Source organism: Equus asinus, chromosome 20 (genome assembly GCF_041296235.1).
Source record: "Equus asinus isolate D_3611 breed Donkey chromosome 20, EquAss-T2T_v2, whole genome shotgun sequence".
Classification (NCBI taxonomy): Eukaryota; Metazoa; Chordata; class Mammalia; order Perissodactyla; family Equidae; genus Equus; species Equus asinus.
Genome location: NC_091809.1, coordinates 39,500,147 through 39,520,393, shown reverse-complemented (window position 1 = coordinate 39,520,393; position 20,247 = coordinate 39,500,147). Strand labels below are relative to the sequence as shown.

General features: G+C 37.0%; 1 protein-coding gene and 1 pseudogene across 1 annotated transcript; one reads left to right on the top strand and one right to left on the bottom strand.

Moving 5' to 3' along the window:
- Positions 1-214: 214 nt before the first annotated feature.
- Positions 215-1,156, top strand: LOC106836002 (olfactory receptor 8A1-like; annotated as a pseudogene).
- Positions 1,157-19,092: 17,936 nt separating this feature from the next.
- LOC106836036 (olfactory receptor 8B12-like) lies at positions 19,093-20,025 on the bottom strand. Its single transcript, XM_014848644.2, has one exon. It carries the CDS (start codon positions 20,023-20,025, stop codon positions 19,093-19,095), a length of 933 nt encoding a protein of 310 aa, XP_014704130.2.
- Between the last annotated feature and the right edge of the window lie 222 nt (positions 20,026-20,247).

Below are 20,247 nucleotides of genomic sequence, written 5' to 3'. Positions count from 1 at the left end.
AGACCCATTTTTTCTCACCTTCATGTTCTCCAAAACTTAGCAAAATCATCTGAAAACTAGAAAACATTAGAAGGAATTAAGAGACAAAGGATCAGGCAAGAGTTCAAGATCACTCATTCAAGAGCAGATGCTGGTACCTTGACTCAACAGAAGACTCATATATAGCCTTTCATAGGCTCTTCTCTCTTTTCTCCACAAGGGTCCCAAACAAAGGAGAATGGCTGCAGAAAATTACTCGACAGTGAGAGTTCGTTCTTGAAGGTTTAACAAATCAGCCAGAGCTCCAGCTCCTCATCTTCCTCCTCTTCTTTGGGTTCTACTCATTCACCATGATAGGGAACCTGGGCATGTTCACACTGATTTGTCTGAATGCTCAGTTTCACACCCCCATCTACTACTTCCTCAGTAATCTGTCACTTGTGGATCTCTGCTATTCCTCTGTCATTACCCCTAAGATGCTAGTGAACTTTGTGTCAGAGAAGAACATCATCTCCTATGCAGGGTGCATGTCACAGCTCTACTTCTTCCTTGAGTTTGTCATTGCCGAGTGTTACATGCTGACGGTGATGGCCTATGACCTCTATGTCGCCATCTGCAGCCCTTTGCTTTACAACATCATCATGTCTCATCAAGTCTGCTCTTAGCTGGCAGCTTCCGTCTATGCCATGGGGTTCATTGGCTCAACAATAGAGACTGCCCTAATGTTAAAACTGTCCTATTGTGAGCTCTTCATCAGTCATTACTTCTGTTACATTGTTCCCCTCATGAAGCTCTCCTGCTCTAGCACCTATGATATTGAGGTGACAACTTTCTTTGTGGGTGGATTTAACATCATAGTCACCAGCTTAACAATCTTTGTTTCCTACACCTTCATCCTCTCCAGTATCCTCTGCATCAGCATCACAGAGGGAAAGTCCAAAGTCTTCAGCCCCTCAGCTCCCACCTTGCTGCTGCGGAATTATTTTATGGGTCTGCTTCATTCATATACTTAAAACCCTCCACAGCCCGTTCCCTGGCCCAGGAGAATGTGACCACAGTGATCCCCATGCTGAAACCCCTAATCTACAGCTTGGGGAATAAGGTAAAGGCTGCTGTGCAGAAAACACTGAGGTGAAAACTCTTTGGATACAAATGTCATTACTCTTTCTCAGGTTGAAATATAGGGGAGAAGCCTTCTAAAACTTTGGGTGCACAGGAATGGAAAACAAACACTTCTCAACATGGCTGATTGTGTGCATTTACTCCTTTTTCCTCTTCCCTTTCTCTTTCTTGCTTCTTTTAGGTCTTACTCTGCTTAAATCTTTGCTGGTTTCAAGCTCATGTTTTCTTCCACTTGGGATCACTTTTTCATTTGTTTATTTTTCTTGTCCTTGGCCTTCTGGTAAACATGTATCTATATTAATTGTAATATAACATAAATTTAGAACTTTCCACAATGAGTTTAAGAGAGTTGTTCATTGATTTATCATCTTTTATAGAGAAAATATTACCCAAACTAATAGTAATTTGCACTTGGGTGTACTCAAGACAAATGGAGATGAATTTCAAAGTCACCAAGAAATAGCAAATAGTCTCTTTCTCAGCCAGATTTCTCCCTCTATTCTCTCTCTTATTATACTATTACTATTTACTTATTCCAGCCAATATTATCTAACTAGCCCCTTAATCAATTACTGCCATCATTATCACCAACATCATCATCATTATACTGTCATCATCACATCTAACATTTATGGATGCTAGGCAATCTAAGTGTTTTCCTTAATTATCTCATTTTCTCAGATAAGAAAACTTTAGTTTAGAGAGGTTAAGTAATTTTTCTTTGGATCTCAAAGCTGGTAAACAATTAAAACTGAAAATCACAGCCACAACTCATTATCCTCTCTCTTTTGGCCAACAGTCCCTCTATGCAGCCTATTGATAACCTTCCAATTTCAAATATATCCTGAAAATACCTTCCTCTCCTTCCGCTATCTTCCCAGAGCTCCAAGATAGCCAATGAAATTAAACATTCTTGTAGTCTTTTCTCCTCTGTAAATAACTGACATTTTGCATCATCTGCCAAACAGATTCAGTAAATCCAATTGGCTTGGGACAAAACCTCTTCTGCCAATTTGGTTGAAACAATCTCAGGGATTCATGTTAAAGAATTAGTTACCTCTCACTGCCAAAGGTCTGTGGACTTTCTTTTAATTGTCATTTATAATTATTTTAGGAATAACACTATATCTGTCTTTTGTCATTTTTAATTCTTCTGGGTGCAACACCTCATCCATCATTCAGACATGGAAAAATGAATAATTCTAAGTTTCTGAAATAGAAAGTGATTTAATACAGGAAACTAAACGGCCACAGTATTTTTTTGGCAATTTTTAATAGAATTTATTTCTTAGAGTAGTTTAGATCAACAGCAAAACTGAGGAGACGGTACAGAAATTTCCCATGTACTCTCTGTCCCGTAAACATGCATAGCCTCTTCCATTAACAACGTCCCCCATGAAAATGATACATTTGTTACAATTGACGAACCTACATTGACAGATCATTATCACCCAAAGTCCTTAAGTTACATTAAAGTTCACTCTTGGTGCTGTCATTTTATGGGTATGGATAAATGTATAATGGAATGTATCCACTATATGCATGACCATTATAATGTCACACAGAGCAGTTTCATTACCCTGAAAATCCTCTGTACTCCACCTGTCCATCTCTCCCTCCCCTAGAACCCCTGGCAACCATTGATCTCTACTGTATCCGTAATCATGGAGTTGGCTTCTTTTACTTGATAAAATGCATTTAAGTTTCCTCCATGTCTTTTCATGGCTTCATAGCTAATTTCTTTTAAACTATGAATAATATCTCAAAGTCCAGATGTACCACAGTTGTCCATTCACCAACTGAAGGACATCTTGGTTGCTTCTAAGTTTTAGCAATTAAGAATACAGCTGCTATAAACATCCATATGCAGGTTTTTGTGTGGACATATGTTTCACTCCTTTGGGTAAATACCAAAGAGCACAACTACTGGGTTGTATGGTAAGAGTATGTTTAATATTGTAAGAAATTGCCAAACTGTCTTCCAAAGTGGCTGTACCATTTTCCATTCTCACCAGCACTGAATAAGAGTTCCTGTTGCTCTACCTCCTCACCAGCATATGGTGTTGTCAGTATTCTTGATTTTGGTTATTATAATAGACGTGTAGTGGTAGCTCATTGTTTTTTAAGTTGCATTGCCCTGATGACAAATTATGTGGAGCATCGTTTCTTATGCTTATTTACCATCTGTATATTTTCCTTGGTGAAGAGTCTGTTAAGGTCTTTGGAACACTTTTTTATCAGACTGATCCCTTTTTTTTTGTCTTTTTCAATGAAATATATTTGTCATTTAACATTGTGTAAATTTAGGTGTACAAAATGTTAATTTGAAACATTTGTATACCACAATATTATGGCAATTGCATTGATAATTAGAACTTCTATCATGTTACATAATTACCATTTCTTTCTAGTTATTGAAATAATTGAGTTCTAGTCTTTCAGTAAGTTTGATGATTATAATACAATATTGTTGTCTGTATTCAGTATATTGTGCATCTAATTTACTACTCATTGCAAGTTTGTATTCTTAAAGAACATCTGTCCTATCTCCACACTCCCCTCTCCTCTGACAACCATCATTTTAATCTGTTTTTACCAGTTTGGCTTAGATTCCATCTACAAGTGATGTCATACAGTATTTGTCTTTCTCTTTCTGACTTTTCTTACTTAGCATGATGTCCTCAGGGGTCCATCCAGGGTTTTCATATTTTATATAATAGTTCTTTATCAGGTATGTCTTTTGCAAATATTTTCTCATAAACTGTGACCTGTCTTTTCATTCTCTTAACAGTGTATTTCTATAGAGTAGAAATTTTTAAATTTGATAAAGTCCAGCTTATCAATTTTTTCTTTCATGGATTGTGCTTTTGCTGTTGTACCTAAAAAGTCATCAGCACACCCAAGGTCATCTAGATTTGTAGTTATGTTATCTTCTAGTAGTTTTATAGTTTTGCATTTTACGTTTAAGTCTGTAATCCATTTGACTTAATTTTTGTGAGCAGTGTGTGTCTAATTCATTTTTTTGCATGTTGATGTTCAGTGCCATTTTTTAATAAGACTATCTTTTCTCAATCATTTATTGCCACTTTGTCAAAGATCAATTTACTAGATTTATGTGGGTCTATTTTGGTTATCTCTATCCTGTTCCATTGATCTATTTGACTATTCTTTCATCAATACCATATTGTCTTGATTACTGTAGCTTTATAGTAAGGCATGGAATCACGTAGTGTCAGTTTTCAACTTTTAATTCAGTTCTATTTCTTCAATATGTGTTGGCTATTCAGAGTCTTTTGCCCCTTTGTATAAACTTTAGAATCAGTTTGTTGATATCCACAAAATAACCAGCTGGTATTTAGATTGGAATTGCATTGAATCTATAGATCAAATTCAGAGGAACTGACATATTGACAATATTGAGTCTTCCTGTCCATGAACATGGAATATCTTTCCATTTATTTAGTTCTTCTATGATTTATTTCATTAGAGTGTTGTTTTCTTCCTATACTAGATCTTGTACGTATTTTGTTAGATTTATGCTTGAGTGCTTCATTTTTGGAAGTGCTACTGTAAAAGGCATTGTGTTTTGAATTTCAAATTCCACTTGGTCTTTGCTGGTGTATAACAAAGCAATTGACTTTTGTATGCTAACCTTGTATTCTTCAACCTTGCTATAATGGCTTATTAGCTCCAGGGAGTTTTGTTGATCTTTCAGATTTTCTGCATAGACAACTATGTCATCTGTGAATAAAAACAGGTTTATTTCAGGGCCAGCCCCATGGCCCAGTGAAATTTCCGTGTTCCGCTTCAGCAGCCCTGGTTCACAGGGTGGGATCAAGTGTGCTGACCTCTTCCACTCATCCATGCTGTGGAGGCATTCCACATACAAAGCAGAGTAAGATTGGCACCAATGTTAGCTCAGGGCTAATACTCCTCAAGCAAAAACCAAAAAAGAGAGAAGGATTGGCAACAGATGTTAGCTCAGGGCAAATCTTACGCACACACACACGCAAAACAGTTTTTCTTCCTTCTGAATGTGTATAACTTATATTTCCTTTTCTTGTCTGACTGCATTAGCTAGGACTACCAGTACTATATTAAAGCAGTCATGAGAGGGACATTCTTCTTTCTTCCTGGTCTTAGTGGGGAAACCTCAAGTTTGTCACCAATAAGTGTGATGTTAACTATAGATTTTGTGTAGAAGTTCTTTTTCAGATAGAGGAAGCTCTTCTCTATTCTTAGTTTACTGAGAGCTTTATTGTGAATGGATGTTGGATTTTGTCAAATGCTTTTTCTGAATCTATTGATATGATCATGTGATTTTTCTTCTTTAGCTTGTTTATGTGAGGATTTATACTAATTGTCTTTTGAATGTTCAACCAACCTTGCATAACTGGGATAAATCCCTCCTAGTCATGGTGTATAATTCTTTCTATATATCATTGAATTCTATTTGCTAATATTTTGAGGATTTTTGCATCTATGTTCATGACAGATGTTCTGCAGTTTTCTTATTTTTTTCTTGTATAGTTTTTGTCTGCTTTTCATATTAGGATAAAGCTGTCCTCATAGAATGAACTAGGAAGTAATCCCTCTGCCTCTATCTTCTGAGAGAAATTTTAGACAATTATATAATTTCTTCCTTAAATATTTGGTAGAAATCACCATTAAACCCATATAAACCTGGACAGGATGGCTAGAGAGGGCTGGAATTAGGTATTTCCTTTTATCCTTTGGAGGGCTAGAACCACCTGGACTTTTGCTCTGTAAGGACTGCCAGGAAGAGCCCTCATAATTGCCTATGCTCAGCCTGAAAGATTGCAGAGATTTGGCCTGGAGCAAGACGACTCAGCTTCCAAGCTCTATGCAAGCCTCTTCTATGGGTCCATTCTTCCAGTAGCAGACCATACTGTTGTTGTGTTCACCTCATGAAGTGGTTAGGCAGAAGCTGTATTCCAGGGATGTGGATGGCAGTTGGGCCTGTGGAATGGAGGTATTCATATCTGTGCATGTGTGGACTCCACACACTGTAAGAAGAGTGGGAGTGAGAAGTGGAGGGAGAAAGCTGTGGCCCATGGGCAGGTACCTGGGAACCAGGATGGCTCTCCCTGTGCCACCATGTTTTGGCATGGACTATACAGATTCTCAGGATTCTAAATTTGAATCTGGCCTTCTAGGGTTGTTAAAATAGTTTGTCAAGGCAAGAGGTAGGAACATATTTTATTTATCACTTTATTAGCCTTATTTTTTATTGGGGTAACATAACATAAAATTTACCATCTTAACTATTTTTAAGTGTATAGTTCAGGAGTGTTAAGCATATTCACATTGTTGTGAAACAGATCTCTGGAACTTTTTCATCTTACAAGTCTGAAACTCTATACCCATTAAAAAACAATTACCCTTTCCTTCCTTTCTGAAGCCCCTGGTAACCACCACTCTACTTTATGATTGTATGAATTTGACTACTTTAGATACATTATATAATCATACAGTATTTGGGTAATCATACAGTATTTTTCATTTTGTGACTGGCTTATTTCATTTAGCATAGTGTCATCAAGCTTCATCCATATGGTAGCTTGTGATGGGACCTTCCTACTTTTTACAGATGAATAATATTCTGTTGTATGTATATACCATGCTTTGTTTGTTCATTCATTGTTGTAGGATATGTGGGTTGCTTTCACCTCCTGGCTATTGTGAATAGTGCTGAGATGAAGATAAGTGTGCAAATATCTCTTTGATATCTGCTTTCAATTCTTTTAGATATATCACAGAAGTAGGATGCTGGATCATATGGTAGTCCTATTTTTAATTTTTGAGAAACCTCCACGCTGTTTTCCATAGCAGTTGTAATGTTTTACCCAGCCATTAATAATGCACAAGTGTTACAATTTTTCTGTATCCTCATCAAAACTTGCTGTGTTGTTTTTGTTTTATTTTGTTTTTTAATAGCAGCCATCCTAATGGGTGTGAAGTGATATCTTACTGTGGTTTTGACTTGCATCTTTGCTTGTTGGCCATTTATATATCATCTTTGGAGAAATGTCTATTCAAGTCTCCCTTAGTCCATTCAAGCTGCAATAACACAATATCATGGATTGAGTATCTTATAAATAACAAAGATTTATTTCTCACAGTTCTGGAGGCTAAGTCCAAGATGAAGGGGCTAGCAGATTCAGTGTCTGGTGAGAGCCTGTGTCCTGGTTCATAGATAGCTGTCTTCTTCCTATAACATCACATGGTGGAAGGAGCAAGGGACCTCTCTGGGATATCATTTATAAGGGCAATAAACCCATTCATGAGAGCTCTGCCCTTATGACCTAATCACCACCAAAAAGGCCCAAGTCCAACTACTATCACGTTGAGGATTAAGTTTCAACATAGGAATTTGGGGGGAATAAAAGCGTTCTGTCTATAGCAAAGTCCTTTAGCCATTTTTCAATCAGGTTAACTGTGTTTTTTTGTTGTTGTTGAATTGTAGGAGTTCTTTATGTACTCTGGATATTAACTCCTTATCAGACATATGATTTGCAAATATTTTCTCCCATTAACTAGTTTGCTTTTTTATTCTAGCAATTGTGTCCCTTGATGCACAAAAGTTTTCAAGTTTGGTATAGTGCCATTTGTCTATTTTTGCTTTGGTTGCCTCTTTACTTCCACATCCAGAGATATTGATTACATCACTTAGGTAAAATGCATATCAATGCCTGTCACATAAATAGGTTCTGGATAATAGTCACTTCCATTCACTCTCCACTTCCCTTTGTTTCTCTCAACAAACCCAAGTCACAAAAATATAAACAAATACATATATAGATATAAATATAGATATCTGTTGTTTTAGATTATAACTCAGCAAATCCACAACCCCTATTAAAGAGAACATGGGCCATGTGGGAATTGGGATTTCTTATTTTCTTCCCCATCTGTGCTGTTTGCTTACTACACTTCCCAAGAATGGTTCATCATCAACCCCCTGCCTCTTCAACCACAGATGGGGAGAAGTGTCATTTCTCTTCTCCTTCTGGAAGAAGGAAATGGAATGTCAGGGGCTCTCTCTCAACCCCAATCCCTTCCTGCAATGTCAACCCACACCCCTCTTGTTTCAGAAATCCAGGCAGAAAATGTTCCACAACTGTCAGCTATCTTAAGAAGGAGTCATGAAATTACATGCATGCTGGAGCCAAAATACGGAGGCAGCAGATGCAAATGCTCATTAGCCTGGGAGTCCAGGGGAGCCTTTGAGAGGAAGGAGCTATCAGAACAAAAGACTGAGTCAGAACATTTGGCTGACCTAGGGCAAAGAGCAAAGTCCTTGCACCTGTCATGTTCTGTACTATTATATCCCAGCAGTATCAACCCAGAAAGCAGAGGCTACATGAAGAAAATCAAGACAATGGATGAGCAGAAATAGAAGGGCCCACTAGAGACACCAAGATGGTTGCTCCCTGAGTTCCTTCCACTCCTCTGTTCTAGTTCAGGAATGCCTCAGTGCAATATTCTTGTCCCAGCATCTGTTTCTCCAACATCCATGCCCAGCAGGCTGCCTACATGGATAGCTCTTGTGGGAACTCCATGCCCATTGCATTCAGTATGAGCCTGACTGACAAAATCATGCCACCTCTCTGGTTTCTCACAATACAGCCGACATGAGCCTCTTCACTGAGAAAAAGGAGGGGGCAGCTGTCACATGACATTTTATTTTCTCTCTTTTTTTAAATATAAAATCATTGCTCAAATGGCTGGTGATCCTAGGCTGTCCTCATATATTCAAGTCAATAACAAGTTGACTGAACACTCATTATAATCTGGCTGGACTTGTCAACTAGTGGATTTAGGGAAAGGGTGATCCATGTGGGCCACTTTATTAGGAGTCAAACATCCAACAGTATCTGTAGTTCTTTTTCCTTAGGCAGGTTTGTTTCACCAGAGAAAAGCCCTACAATCTTCTAATTTCAGGGGGTAAAGCAGGATGACCATAAGACTGACTGCAAATATTCTTAGAATCCAGCAGTTGGAAGAGTCTGCAGATCTCACCCTTTAGTAAACATTCCTAAACTTAATCACACTCTTTGCAGTAAAGAGTCACGCCCCTCGTTCTGATGGGCTTGTAGATCCCACTCCAGGTCTCTCTGGTTCAAACTCTTTAAAGTCAACCTTTTTCTGATGGGTGGATTAGGCAAAAAGGAATTGCAAAACTTAGGTGTTTAAACAGAATGAGGAAGGGCATCAATTAACATTCAAATAAAATTTTCTACCATATTTTCTATAAATTGAAAGGTACTTAATCTCTGAGCCTCTTTATCTGAACTGCTGAGGCATGAAATATTGAGAAACTTATGACATGGGTCCTATTTTTTCCTCCTTATGAGTAAACCCAAGCAACATTATTATAGCACATGAGATATATTTCTTATATAATCAGAGGGGAAGATAAAAAAAGAAATAACAGAATGTCCAACCCTATTCTATGTGATTGCTACATATAATGCAATTTATATTCATAACAACCATATGAGATACATAATGTTTGTATTATACAAATAAGTAGCCAAAGGTAAAAAAAAGGTAAAAATACTTAGATCACGTTTGCATGGTTAGTGACAGGCAGAACAGAGATGTGAACATGTTTTTAGATTGACTCAAAAAATCATGTTCTCTTTAAGGCTTAAATTATAACTAGAAATTCATATTCACAGATCTGATGGGTTCCAGGTAAAAATGACAACTTGATTCTCAGAGAAATGCAAATCTTGCAGAAGCATCATACAGTGAAAACGATATAGGCTTTGTGATCAGGCTGATTTTAATCAAACTCTGATGCCTTCATTTGCTGCAAAACTGAAGAGATGCCCCACTGGGTTCTTCTTCAGAGTGAAAGGGTTGCTAGTGTCAATCAACAATGTGATAAGTGCATCCTTATACAAGAAATCAACCTTGTAAGAAGAGGAGCCCAAATGGAAAAAAGGAGAAGACCTGGCTTTCCTTTCTCAGTCTGAACTTTGGGAAGAATAGACAAATCCAAATGTGATATTGTACAGTAAGGGTAAAGGATGATGTTTTAAAATATGAGTTTTATTATTATTTAGGCATGGCAAAGACAACAGATCAGGAGATGACTGCCATTGAAAAGAGGTTTGTGAGAAAATATTTGCAAGAGATATATCTGATAAAGGACTGTTATCCAAAATACGCAAACTCTTGAAGCTAAACAATAAAAAAAAAAATGACCTGACTTAAAGATGGGCCAAAGACCTTAATGGACACCTCACCAAAGAAGATATGCACATGGCAAATAAACACATGAAAAGATGCCCCATATCATTTGTCATCAGGAAAATGCAGATGAAAACAACGAGATAACATTTGACACCTATTAAAATGACTAAAATCAAGAACACTGACAACACCACATGCTGATGAGTATGTAGAGTAAGAGAAATTCTTATTCATTGCTGGTGAGAGTGGAAAATGGTACAGCCACTTTAGAAGACAGTTTGGTAATTTCTTACAAAACTAAATATACACTTACTATATGATCTCACAACTGTGCTCCACGATGTTTACACAATGGAGCTGAAACCCATGTCTACATAAAAACCTATGCATGGATGTTTATAGCAGTTGCAGTCATAGTTATGAAAATGTGGAAGCAACCAAGGTGTCCTTCAGTTGGTGAATGGATAAATAGACTATAGTACATACAGACAATGAAATATTATACAGCATTAAAAAGAAATGAGCTATCAAGTCATGAAAAGACATGGAGGAACCTTAAATGCATATTACTAAGTGAAAGAAGCCAACTCTGTGACAATCTGGAAAAGGCAAAACTGTGGAGACAGTAGAGAGATCAGTGGTTGCCAGGGAGTAGGGAATAGGTTGGGATGAATAGGTAGACCACAGAGTATTTTTAGGGCAATGAAACTGCTCTGTATGATACTATAATTGTGGCTATATGCTGTTATACATTTGTCCAAATCCATAAAATGTACAACACCAAGAGTGAACCCTAATATAATCCATGTACATGGGGTTACAATGACATATCAATGTAGGTTCATCAATTATGGCAAATATAAAACTCTGATGCAGAATGTTGATAATGGGGGAGACTATGCATGTGGGGAGGCAAGAGATATGTGGAAAATATCTGTATTTTCTGCTCAATTTTGCTGTAAGCCTAAAACTGCTCCAAAGAAAAATAATGCTTTTTTTTGAAAAGAGAGTTTTTCACATTCATAGTTTTCAAGAAAAGGGAGAATGCCACACCAGTGAGGCCAAAGAGGGAAGTACCAGGATTGGTCAGGAGGCAGAAAGAGAGGGGAAAATTGGATAAGAAATTTTATTGTGTTTTCCAAAGGAAAGAATGAGTAAGCCAGAGTAAGTAGGTGTAGGATTGGCCACTTTTGAATAATTTCACCTGGTTGTGGAGCATAGGGCTGTCTTCAGTTTTCTGGATCTGACTATGGGATGATTAGTTAAAGTGGATAGTCACCCAGAGTTTGAAAGCTTGATAAAGAGGGTTTTGGGGGTTATGCACCCTGGATTCATTGGTTTATATTTGAAGCCCATGCACATGGGCTGAGGGTGTTCATCACTAGACCTGCCTTACAAGAGATGCTAAAAGAAGTTCTTCAAGCTGATAAAAGGACACTAATTAGTATCATAAAAATACGTGAAAATATACAAGTATTTGTAAAGGTAAGTATATAGTCATACTCAGAATACTCTCACAGTGAAATATGGTGGTGTCTTAACCACTTAACTCTAGTATAAAGATTAAAAGACAAAAATATTAAAATAACTGTAGGGACATTAGTTAGTTAATGGATACACAATATAAAGAGAAGCAAATTGTGACGTCAAAAACATGAAAATGGGGAGAGTAAAGGTGTAGAGTTTTTGTGTGCAACTGAAGTTAAGCTGCTATCCAGTGAAACAGACTGTTCTATCTATAAAATGTTTTATGTAAGCCTCATGGTAATCACAAAGCAAAAACCTACGGTAGATACACAAAAGATAAGGAGAACAGACTGAATAAAAGCATAATGCTATGGAAAATAATCACAAAGGAAAGTAGAAGAAGAGGGAAAAAGTTACAAGGGAAGTACAAAATGGCTAGAAAGCAATAAGAGGGCATTAGTAAGTCCATGCCTACTCTTACTGTAAATGAATTAAATTCTCAAGCAAAAGGCATATACATTAGCGTAATTATGGATTACTTTTAAATTTTTTAATTAACTTTTAAAATTATTCATTTTAGACCAAATAACCTAACAGAAAAATACAGAACATTCCATCCAGTAGCAGCAGAATACACATTCTTCTCAAGTGTACACAAGACATTGTCCTGGATAAATCATATGATAGGTCATAAACAAGTCTTATGAAATGTAAAAAGATGGAAGTCATGCCAAATATATTTTCCAACCTCCTTGGTGTGAAACTAGAAATCAATAACAGAAGGAAAGCTGGAGAATTCACAAATACATGGCAGTTAAACAAGACAGTCCTGAACAACCAATAGGTCAAAGAAGAAACTTTTAAAAATATCTTGAGACAAATGAAATGGAAACACAACATATCAAAACTTATGAACTCCAGCAAAAGAAGTTCTAAGAGAGAAGTTTATAGCTATAAACACCCACATTAAAACGGGAAAAAGAAAAATTTCAAAGAAACACCCTAACTCTACACATAAGGAACTAGGAAATGAAGAACAAATGAAGTCCAATGTTAGCAGAAGGAAAGAAATAACAAAGATCAGAGAAGAAGTAAATGAAACGAAACCGGAGAAACAATAGTAAAGATTAACAAAACTATGATCTGGTTTTTGAAAAGACAAACAAAATTGACAAACCTTTACCCTCAGTAATTAAAAAGAAAGGAGACTCGAATTAAATCATAAATAAAAAAGATGTTATAACTGATACCACAGAAATATAAAAGATCATAGAAGACTACTAAGGACAATTATATTCCAACAAATCAATACTCTAAAAGAAATGAAAAAATTCCTAGACACAGACAACCTCTCAAAATTGAATCAGGAAGAAATAGAAAATCTTAACAGATCAATAACAAGTATGGAGGTTGTATAAGTAATCAAAAATATTCCAACAAGGAAAAGCCCAGGACCAGGTGGTTTCCCTGGTGTATTCTACTAAACATTTAAAAAACAATTAATGTCAAACTTTCTCAACTATTTTGAAATACTGAAAAAGAGGGAACACTCTCAAACTTACTTTATTAGGCCAGCATTACCCTAATATCAAATCCAGGTACAAACAAAGAAAATTACAGGCCCATGTCACTGATGAATATAGATGCAAAAATTATGAACAAAATTCTAGCAAACTGAATTCAACAGCACATCAAAAGAATTAGACATCACAATTCTGTGGGTTTCATCACTGGGATTGAAGGATGGTTAGAATGAAAGAAAAAATCATACCATCATCTCAATAGATGCAGAAAATGCATTGACAAAATACAAGATCTTTTCATATTAAAAACTCTCAACAAAGTGGGTATAGAAGGAACTAACTCAATATGATAAGGCCAAATATGACAAGCCCAAAGCTAACATCATACTCAACAGTGAAAAGTTGATAGTTTTTCTTCTAAGATCTGGAAAAAAAGTGAGAATACCCACTCTCATCACTCCTATTTGTCATAGAACTAAAAGTCCTAGCCAAAGCAATCAGTCAAGAAAAAATAACAAGGCATTCAAATTGGAAAAAAAGAAGTAAAATTGTCTTTGTTTGCAGATGACAGGATCTTATATAGAAAATCTTCTTCTCCACCAAAAAACTATTCAATGAATTCAGTTAATCAATTGATTCAGTGAAGTTAGAACAAAACAACAAACTCAGTAAAGTTGTAGAATGTAAAATCAACATTCAGAAAGCAGTTGAATTTCTATATACTAACAACAAATAATCTGCAAAAGAAAGTAAACAATCTTATTTACAATAACATCAAAAATAAAAAATTACTTAGAAATAAATTTAACCAAGGAGATGAAAGACCTTTACACTGAAAACTATAAGACTTTGATGAAAGAAATTGAAGAAGATGCAAATAAATGGAAAGATATTCCATGATCATGGACTGGAAGAATTAATATTGTTAAAATGGTCATACTACCCAAAGCCATCTATACACTCATTGCAATCTCTATCAAAATTATACTGTCATTTTTCACAAATACAAAAAACAATCCTAAAATGTGTATGGAGCCACAAAAAGCCCAGGATAGCCAAAGCAATCCTGAGAAAGAAGGACAAAGCTGGAGGCATCACACTTCCTGATTTCAAACTAGAAGGGTACTCACATAAAAATAGACACATAGACTGCTGAAACAGAAATGAGAGCCCATAAATTGCTTTCACATTTATGGTCAACTAATGTAAATGATGCTGGGAAAACTGGATTCTCACACATAACAGCAGGGAAAAGCTGGGTCTTTGATGTCAAATAGGTGGTTATGTTTTTAATTGTCACAAAAATCATCATTCTAGGAGAAATGATAGAGGAGAAGAAAATTATGAGGGAAAAGCTAAAGATCAAAACGTTCAGAGGTGTTGAAGTTAGAATTATCCAAATCAGGAGGACCAAAGAACAAAGAGAACACACAGGACTGGAGCTCTGATCCACCTGTCAATTTAGCAAAAACTTATCCGAGAAAACAAAGATATAACAACACATTTCTAAGTAACAAATAGGAAACATAAGAAGAAATCAGAGGGACAACTGGAAATATTTTGAAGCAAAAAAATAATGAAAATAAAATAGGAATCTCTCTTGAGAAAATAATCAGAAACCCAGACAAAATTGTTAACAGAAATTGTAATCACAGCATTATCTATAGTAATAAAACAGAAGAGCTTGACACAATTTTAATGTTCAATAATAGGGAAAGGTTTAAATAAAATATGGCATACCTACATAATGAAAACCATAAAAAGTATAATTCAGAAAATATTTATTGGTAAGCAAAAAAGTTCACATTATAGTGATGTTAGACGATATTTTATAGCATGGAATATAGACTATGATTCCACTGGAACAAAATTTTATACTTCAGGTGAGATGCTCCTTTCCTGAATTCAGAATGCAGGAGTGTAAACACAGACAGCTGGGTGTTCTTTCTTTCTTTTTTGTAATGGAAGTGCCTGACTTAAGCTTTGCTTACCTAAGCATCCACTTCAAAGATGGCTATTTCAAATACACACATTACCAGCCACAGGACTAGATAAAGATCCAGGTCACCTAGCCAACTGAAGCTCCTTTGTTTGAGAGATCTTGGTTGATTTCAATAACTGATTATCTGGGCCACATGTTTTTTCTCTTCCCATGCTTCAAATTTCCACTCTTATGTTTTACAGTTACTACTAAAGAGTGAACTTGCCAAACCCTGGGCCATCAACCTCAACCCCAATAAAAGTAGAACTCTAGGCCTGTGCATTCCCCGCCTCCCACCGCCTCTGCCCGCCAGCAACTTTGCTGTGTGGCCCCAGCTGTGATGTCTAATTGCCAGGTCCTATAAGTAATAAACCTTTATTTCTTCAAAGTTTCCTGATGGTTATTGCTTAAGGGCATCTTGCAATCATAATAAGAACCATGAAGACTGGTCCAACCACAACATTGGTTATTGATAAGCTGAGACCAGCACAAAACATGGAGTGTATCAGTTACAACCTTAAAAATCTCATTGGCATAAAACAGTGAATATTTGTTCCTCACGCATCAACAAGATGATTGTGGTGCTTCATCTTGCCTGGGCCTAGGTGGGCAACTCTGATTCAATATCTGCTCCACATGTTTTCACCATGAGAATCAGTTGGAAGCAATAGCAGTTGCCTAGGAGAAGCTCTTCTCAAGGCAAAGGCAGAAACACAAAAGGGCAAGCCCCACCGTGTAAACACATCCCATGCATCTACTTACGTCACATTTGCTGATACCCTATTGGCCTAAATGGGTCACATGGCAAACCTGACCAGTAATGAGGCAAGCAAATATAGCGAACTTCTATGAGACCATGGCAAGAGTATGGATCAATAATACTACTAGATGAGTGACAAATTTTGACCAATAATCTAAACTACTACATTGAAGTATAGGTAATTTTTTTCTTCACACATTTTTTTATATTCCGAACTTGTGACATTAAATATGAATTACTTCAAGAGTGGGAAAAAGAGAAAGCATGTGCCTCATTTATTAAAATAAATAAATAAACAAGTTTAGAACCATGTGCTGAATTAAAAACACTTGCCATCCTGACAAGTATTTCAGCTATGAAGAGCTTTGACCTCATTACAGCATCACCCAAAAATAAAGGTGGTGCAACCTAGAACGAGGACAGAAGACCAGGGGACAAAATGTTATTCTGTGGCTGCAGGATTTGGATCCATAGGGACACTTCCAGGGCCAAGGATGCATCTCTTCTCCTTTTTCTTGTCACCCAAATCCTTCCCCTTGCCTCTTTTGTGATTGGCTCCTCTTCTTTTTACCTCTGAAATGTTCTCTGTTCCATCCTCTTCTAAGCTGTTTCCACTCAAAAAATCATTCTTCAATACCTTTTTATACTACTTGAATATAAGAACGGGCACAAGAAATATACATACAAATATATAAAGACACGTATATGCTTGAATATGGAAGGATTCATAAGGAATTAGCAACAATTATTGCTTCTAAGGAAGAGAATTCAGGAACAGCATGACTAGATGGGAGGAAAACGTTTTTACTGTATAATCTCTACGTATATTCTTCAATTTTCTACCATGTGCAAGTATTAATTTTGTCATTAGTGCTGTGGAGGTAATTGCAACTCCTAGCAACCCTGTTGATAGCAAAGCTGAATCCTGCCGGATCTTTTTGAGCCATCCTCTCACCTTCTAGAGGCTGTATCAGAGGATGTTCTGCTGTTATTCATAAGATTTTCATGGCTAATTTTTCAGAAGTGAGTGGCTAAGTCCTTCTTCCTACTGTCTCTTAGTCTGAAAGCTCCACTGAAACCTGTCCATCGTGGGTGGCCCTGCTAGTATTTGAAATACTGAGGTATAGCTTTCAGCATCAAGGTGACATGCAGCCACCACAGTATGACAACCAACAGATGGGTGGTGTGGTTCCCTGACCCAGAAGTGACGCACACTGTGCTTGAGAGAGCACCAGATCTTAACCACTAGATCACCAGGGCTGGCAAAGTATTACTTACTCAAAATATATTTTAATAATATTTAATATACCTTTTAAATGAAAGTTACAGAAGAGATCTTTTTTCTCATGACTAAGCAGAGTTCCAGGACGATGAAGTGATTTGCCTTAGGTCAGGCAAAAGCTAGAGGAGGTGCTGAAACTGGATGAAGGAGTGCCAGCAGGAAGGGAACTAAGATTCATTAAGTTCCTGGCATTTATTTCTCTCAAAAACCTAATGAAATCAAGATCATTGTCTCTCTTTTAAAAACACAGAAATTAATATTTAGAGACATTGAGTCATTTGCTCAAAGTCACACAACTACTAGGTGACTGAGCCGGGATACAAATCTGTCCCCACTGTATGCCTCACAAATTGCTGTTTCCTTTACTACTTACTGAATGTGGCCTATTCACCTTACCCACCTGACACACACCCCACAGTCCTCCCAAACTCAGTTCTTTTTCCCTATTCCATACTGATTAAAGCAAAATGTTCCCCCAAACCTCTCAGTTTTACAGCTTCCCCGACTTTTTCTGTGTCATTCTAAAGGTCAAAACGAAGCACTCATCTAAACTTCCTTCTATCCCAAAGAAGAGAAACTTCCCAAAGAACAGCTGACAAGTCAGTGTCTACCCAGTACTTAATACATTAGTGCTTTTCCAAAGAACCTTCCATTACTAAGTCATTGAGATCAAAGTGTTCTGAGTAATTAATACCTCTCTTTCCCAATGTTGTGGATTTATAAACAAGTCCTGAGGTGAATTATCCCTCACATATACCTGTATGAGAAGATCAGTGCAATCTGAAGTTCCATAAAATTCAATGCAAATTGCTTCCTCTAAAAATCAGCTGCTTGGTGCAGCCTCAATAACTAACTAGATCCCCCAAATTATTTACTCCTCCTTTAGAACTTACAGACACTTAGGTGATTATCGTGAGCCACAGATTTCTGCCTCATAGCTAAAACACCCAAACTAACACAGAGGAAAAAAATCTCTCAATTCTGACTCTCTTGGTCTTGAAATAATGTATAAAACTTTTCACTCAGCATCTTCATGAACCTTAAACCTACAGAAGTCCTAATTCCCTAAGCAGGGTCCCTAGGTTTTCATACATGATCTCAGGAATTACCATGCTTTACCTGCTATTGGGCCCTACATACTTGCCACCCACACCCCACATTCTCAACACACCTCTCTTCTGGTTGAGCAAAGACCAAATTAAGTAAATTTTTCACTTCTATCACTCCAAAAAATGAAACGTTCAAAAATTATTAATATAGAAGTTACATTAAATTTTTACGAATAAAATGAGGTTTTAAATGATAAGGTATCATATTTTTAAACTGAAAACAGCAAGGGCAGCAGTGAAGAATGAAAATATGACATTAGAAAAAAGTAGATTGGAACTCAAGGGCCTGGATTCCAGTCAATTTCAGTACCAGGGAGTTGTGTGGCCTTGGCCAAAATAAATATTTCTAAGTGTCAAAGCCATTAAATAAGGAAGTTGGACTAAACGATTTTTGAGGCACATTCAAGCTTAAATGATCTATGATTGTAGACACACTTTGAATAAAATAAAGAAATTTTGAAATAGTAGAGATGGGTCTAGGGACAAGGAGAATAGATCTGCACTAAAGACCAATCCAAACATAAAGACTTAAACTTCTCTTTCTGTACAGGAGACTAAAAAAACCTAGAACTTGGATCTCTCATTGAAAACACACACAAGAATAAACAAAGCATTATATCTCCTTCCTCAAATACTACACTTTTTCAAGAAAATATTTCTCTTCCCAAGGTTTTCTTCAGTGCAACTTTGACATCCTTGTTCCTCAAACTATAGATCAATGGGTTTAACATGGGAACCACAATGGTATAGAATAGGGAGGACACTTTTCCTTTCTCAAGGGGCAAAATAGAAGGTGGCTTGAGATACATGAAAGCTGAAGAACCATAGAAAAGAGAGACCACCATTACGTGGGAGCCACATGTACTGAAGGCTTTGGATTTGCCCTCAGTGGAGTGAATGTGGAGAATGCTGGAGAAGATTAGAGCATAAGAGATGAAGATGGTGACAATGGGCATTCCAATGCCAATGGAAACAACTACAAAAACAACCAGCTCATTGACATAGGTGCTGTTGCAGGAGAGCTCAAGGAGAGGAAGGATGTCACACATGAAATGATTAATAAGGTTCTTGGCACAGAAGGTCAGACCTGCTATGTTTCCTGTATGGGCCAAGGCCCCTGAAAATCCCATCACATACACACCCAACAAGAGGAGTAAACAGACCTGAAGAGACATGGTGACAGTGTACACCAGTGGTTTACAGATGGCAACATAGCGGTCATATGCCATTGCTGACAGGAGGAAGGATTCAGAGATGACAAAGAAGCATAAAAAAAATAGTTGAGTCATGCACCCTGCATGCATGATTATGTTCTGCTTTGAGACAAAACTCTTCAGCATTTTGGGGATGATGGTGGTAGAGTAACAGAAATCTATTAAGGAGAGGTTGAAAAGGAAAAAGTACATGGGAATGTGTAGGTTAGAGTTCAACCCAATCAGAGTTACCAAGCCCAGGTTCCCCACCACAGTGACCATGTAGAAACTTGAAAACAGGAAGAAGAGAGGTATCTGGAGTCCTGGTTGGTCTGTTAAGCCTAGTAGGATAAACTCTGTCACAGAAGAATTTTGGGCTGCCATTATTCTCTAGAGACAAGCAGAAATAGGGTATTCTGTGGGGACAAGAAAAGAGAAAATGTTAGAGAGAAAGAAACACCACGAACACACTCCCAGTATTTACCCCCCATTCTTGAGATTAGAATCCACACAGAGAGATTTGAACTTCAGTATGGTAGGAAGGTTGTCAACTGTCTGCTATGGATTTATCTTCACATCCCAAGTGACCTTTACTTCCGGAGAACA

Coding starts and splice junctions, on each gene's coding strand:
- LOC106836036 (XM_014848644.2), bottom strand. CDS start 20,025: ATGGCAGCCCAAAATTCTTCTGTGACAGAGTTTATCCTACTAGGCTTA.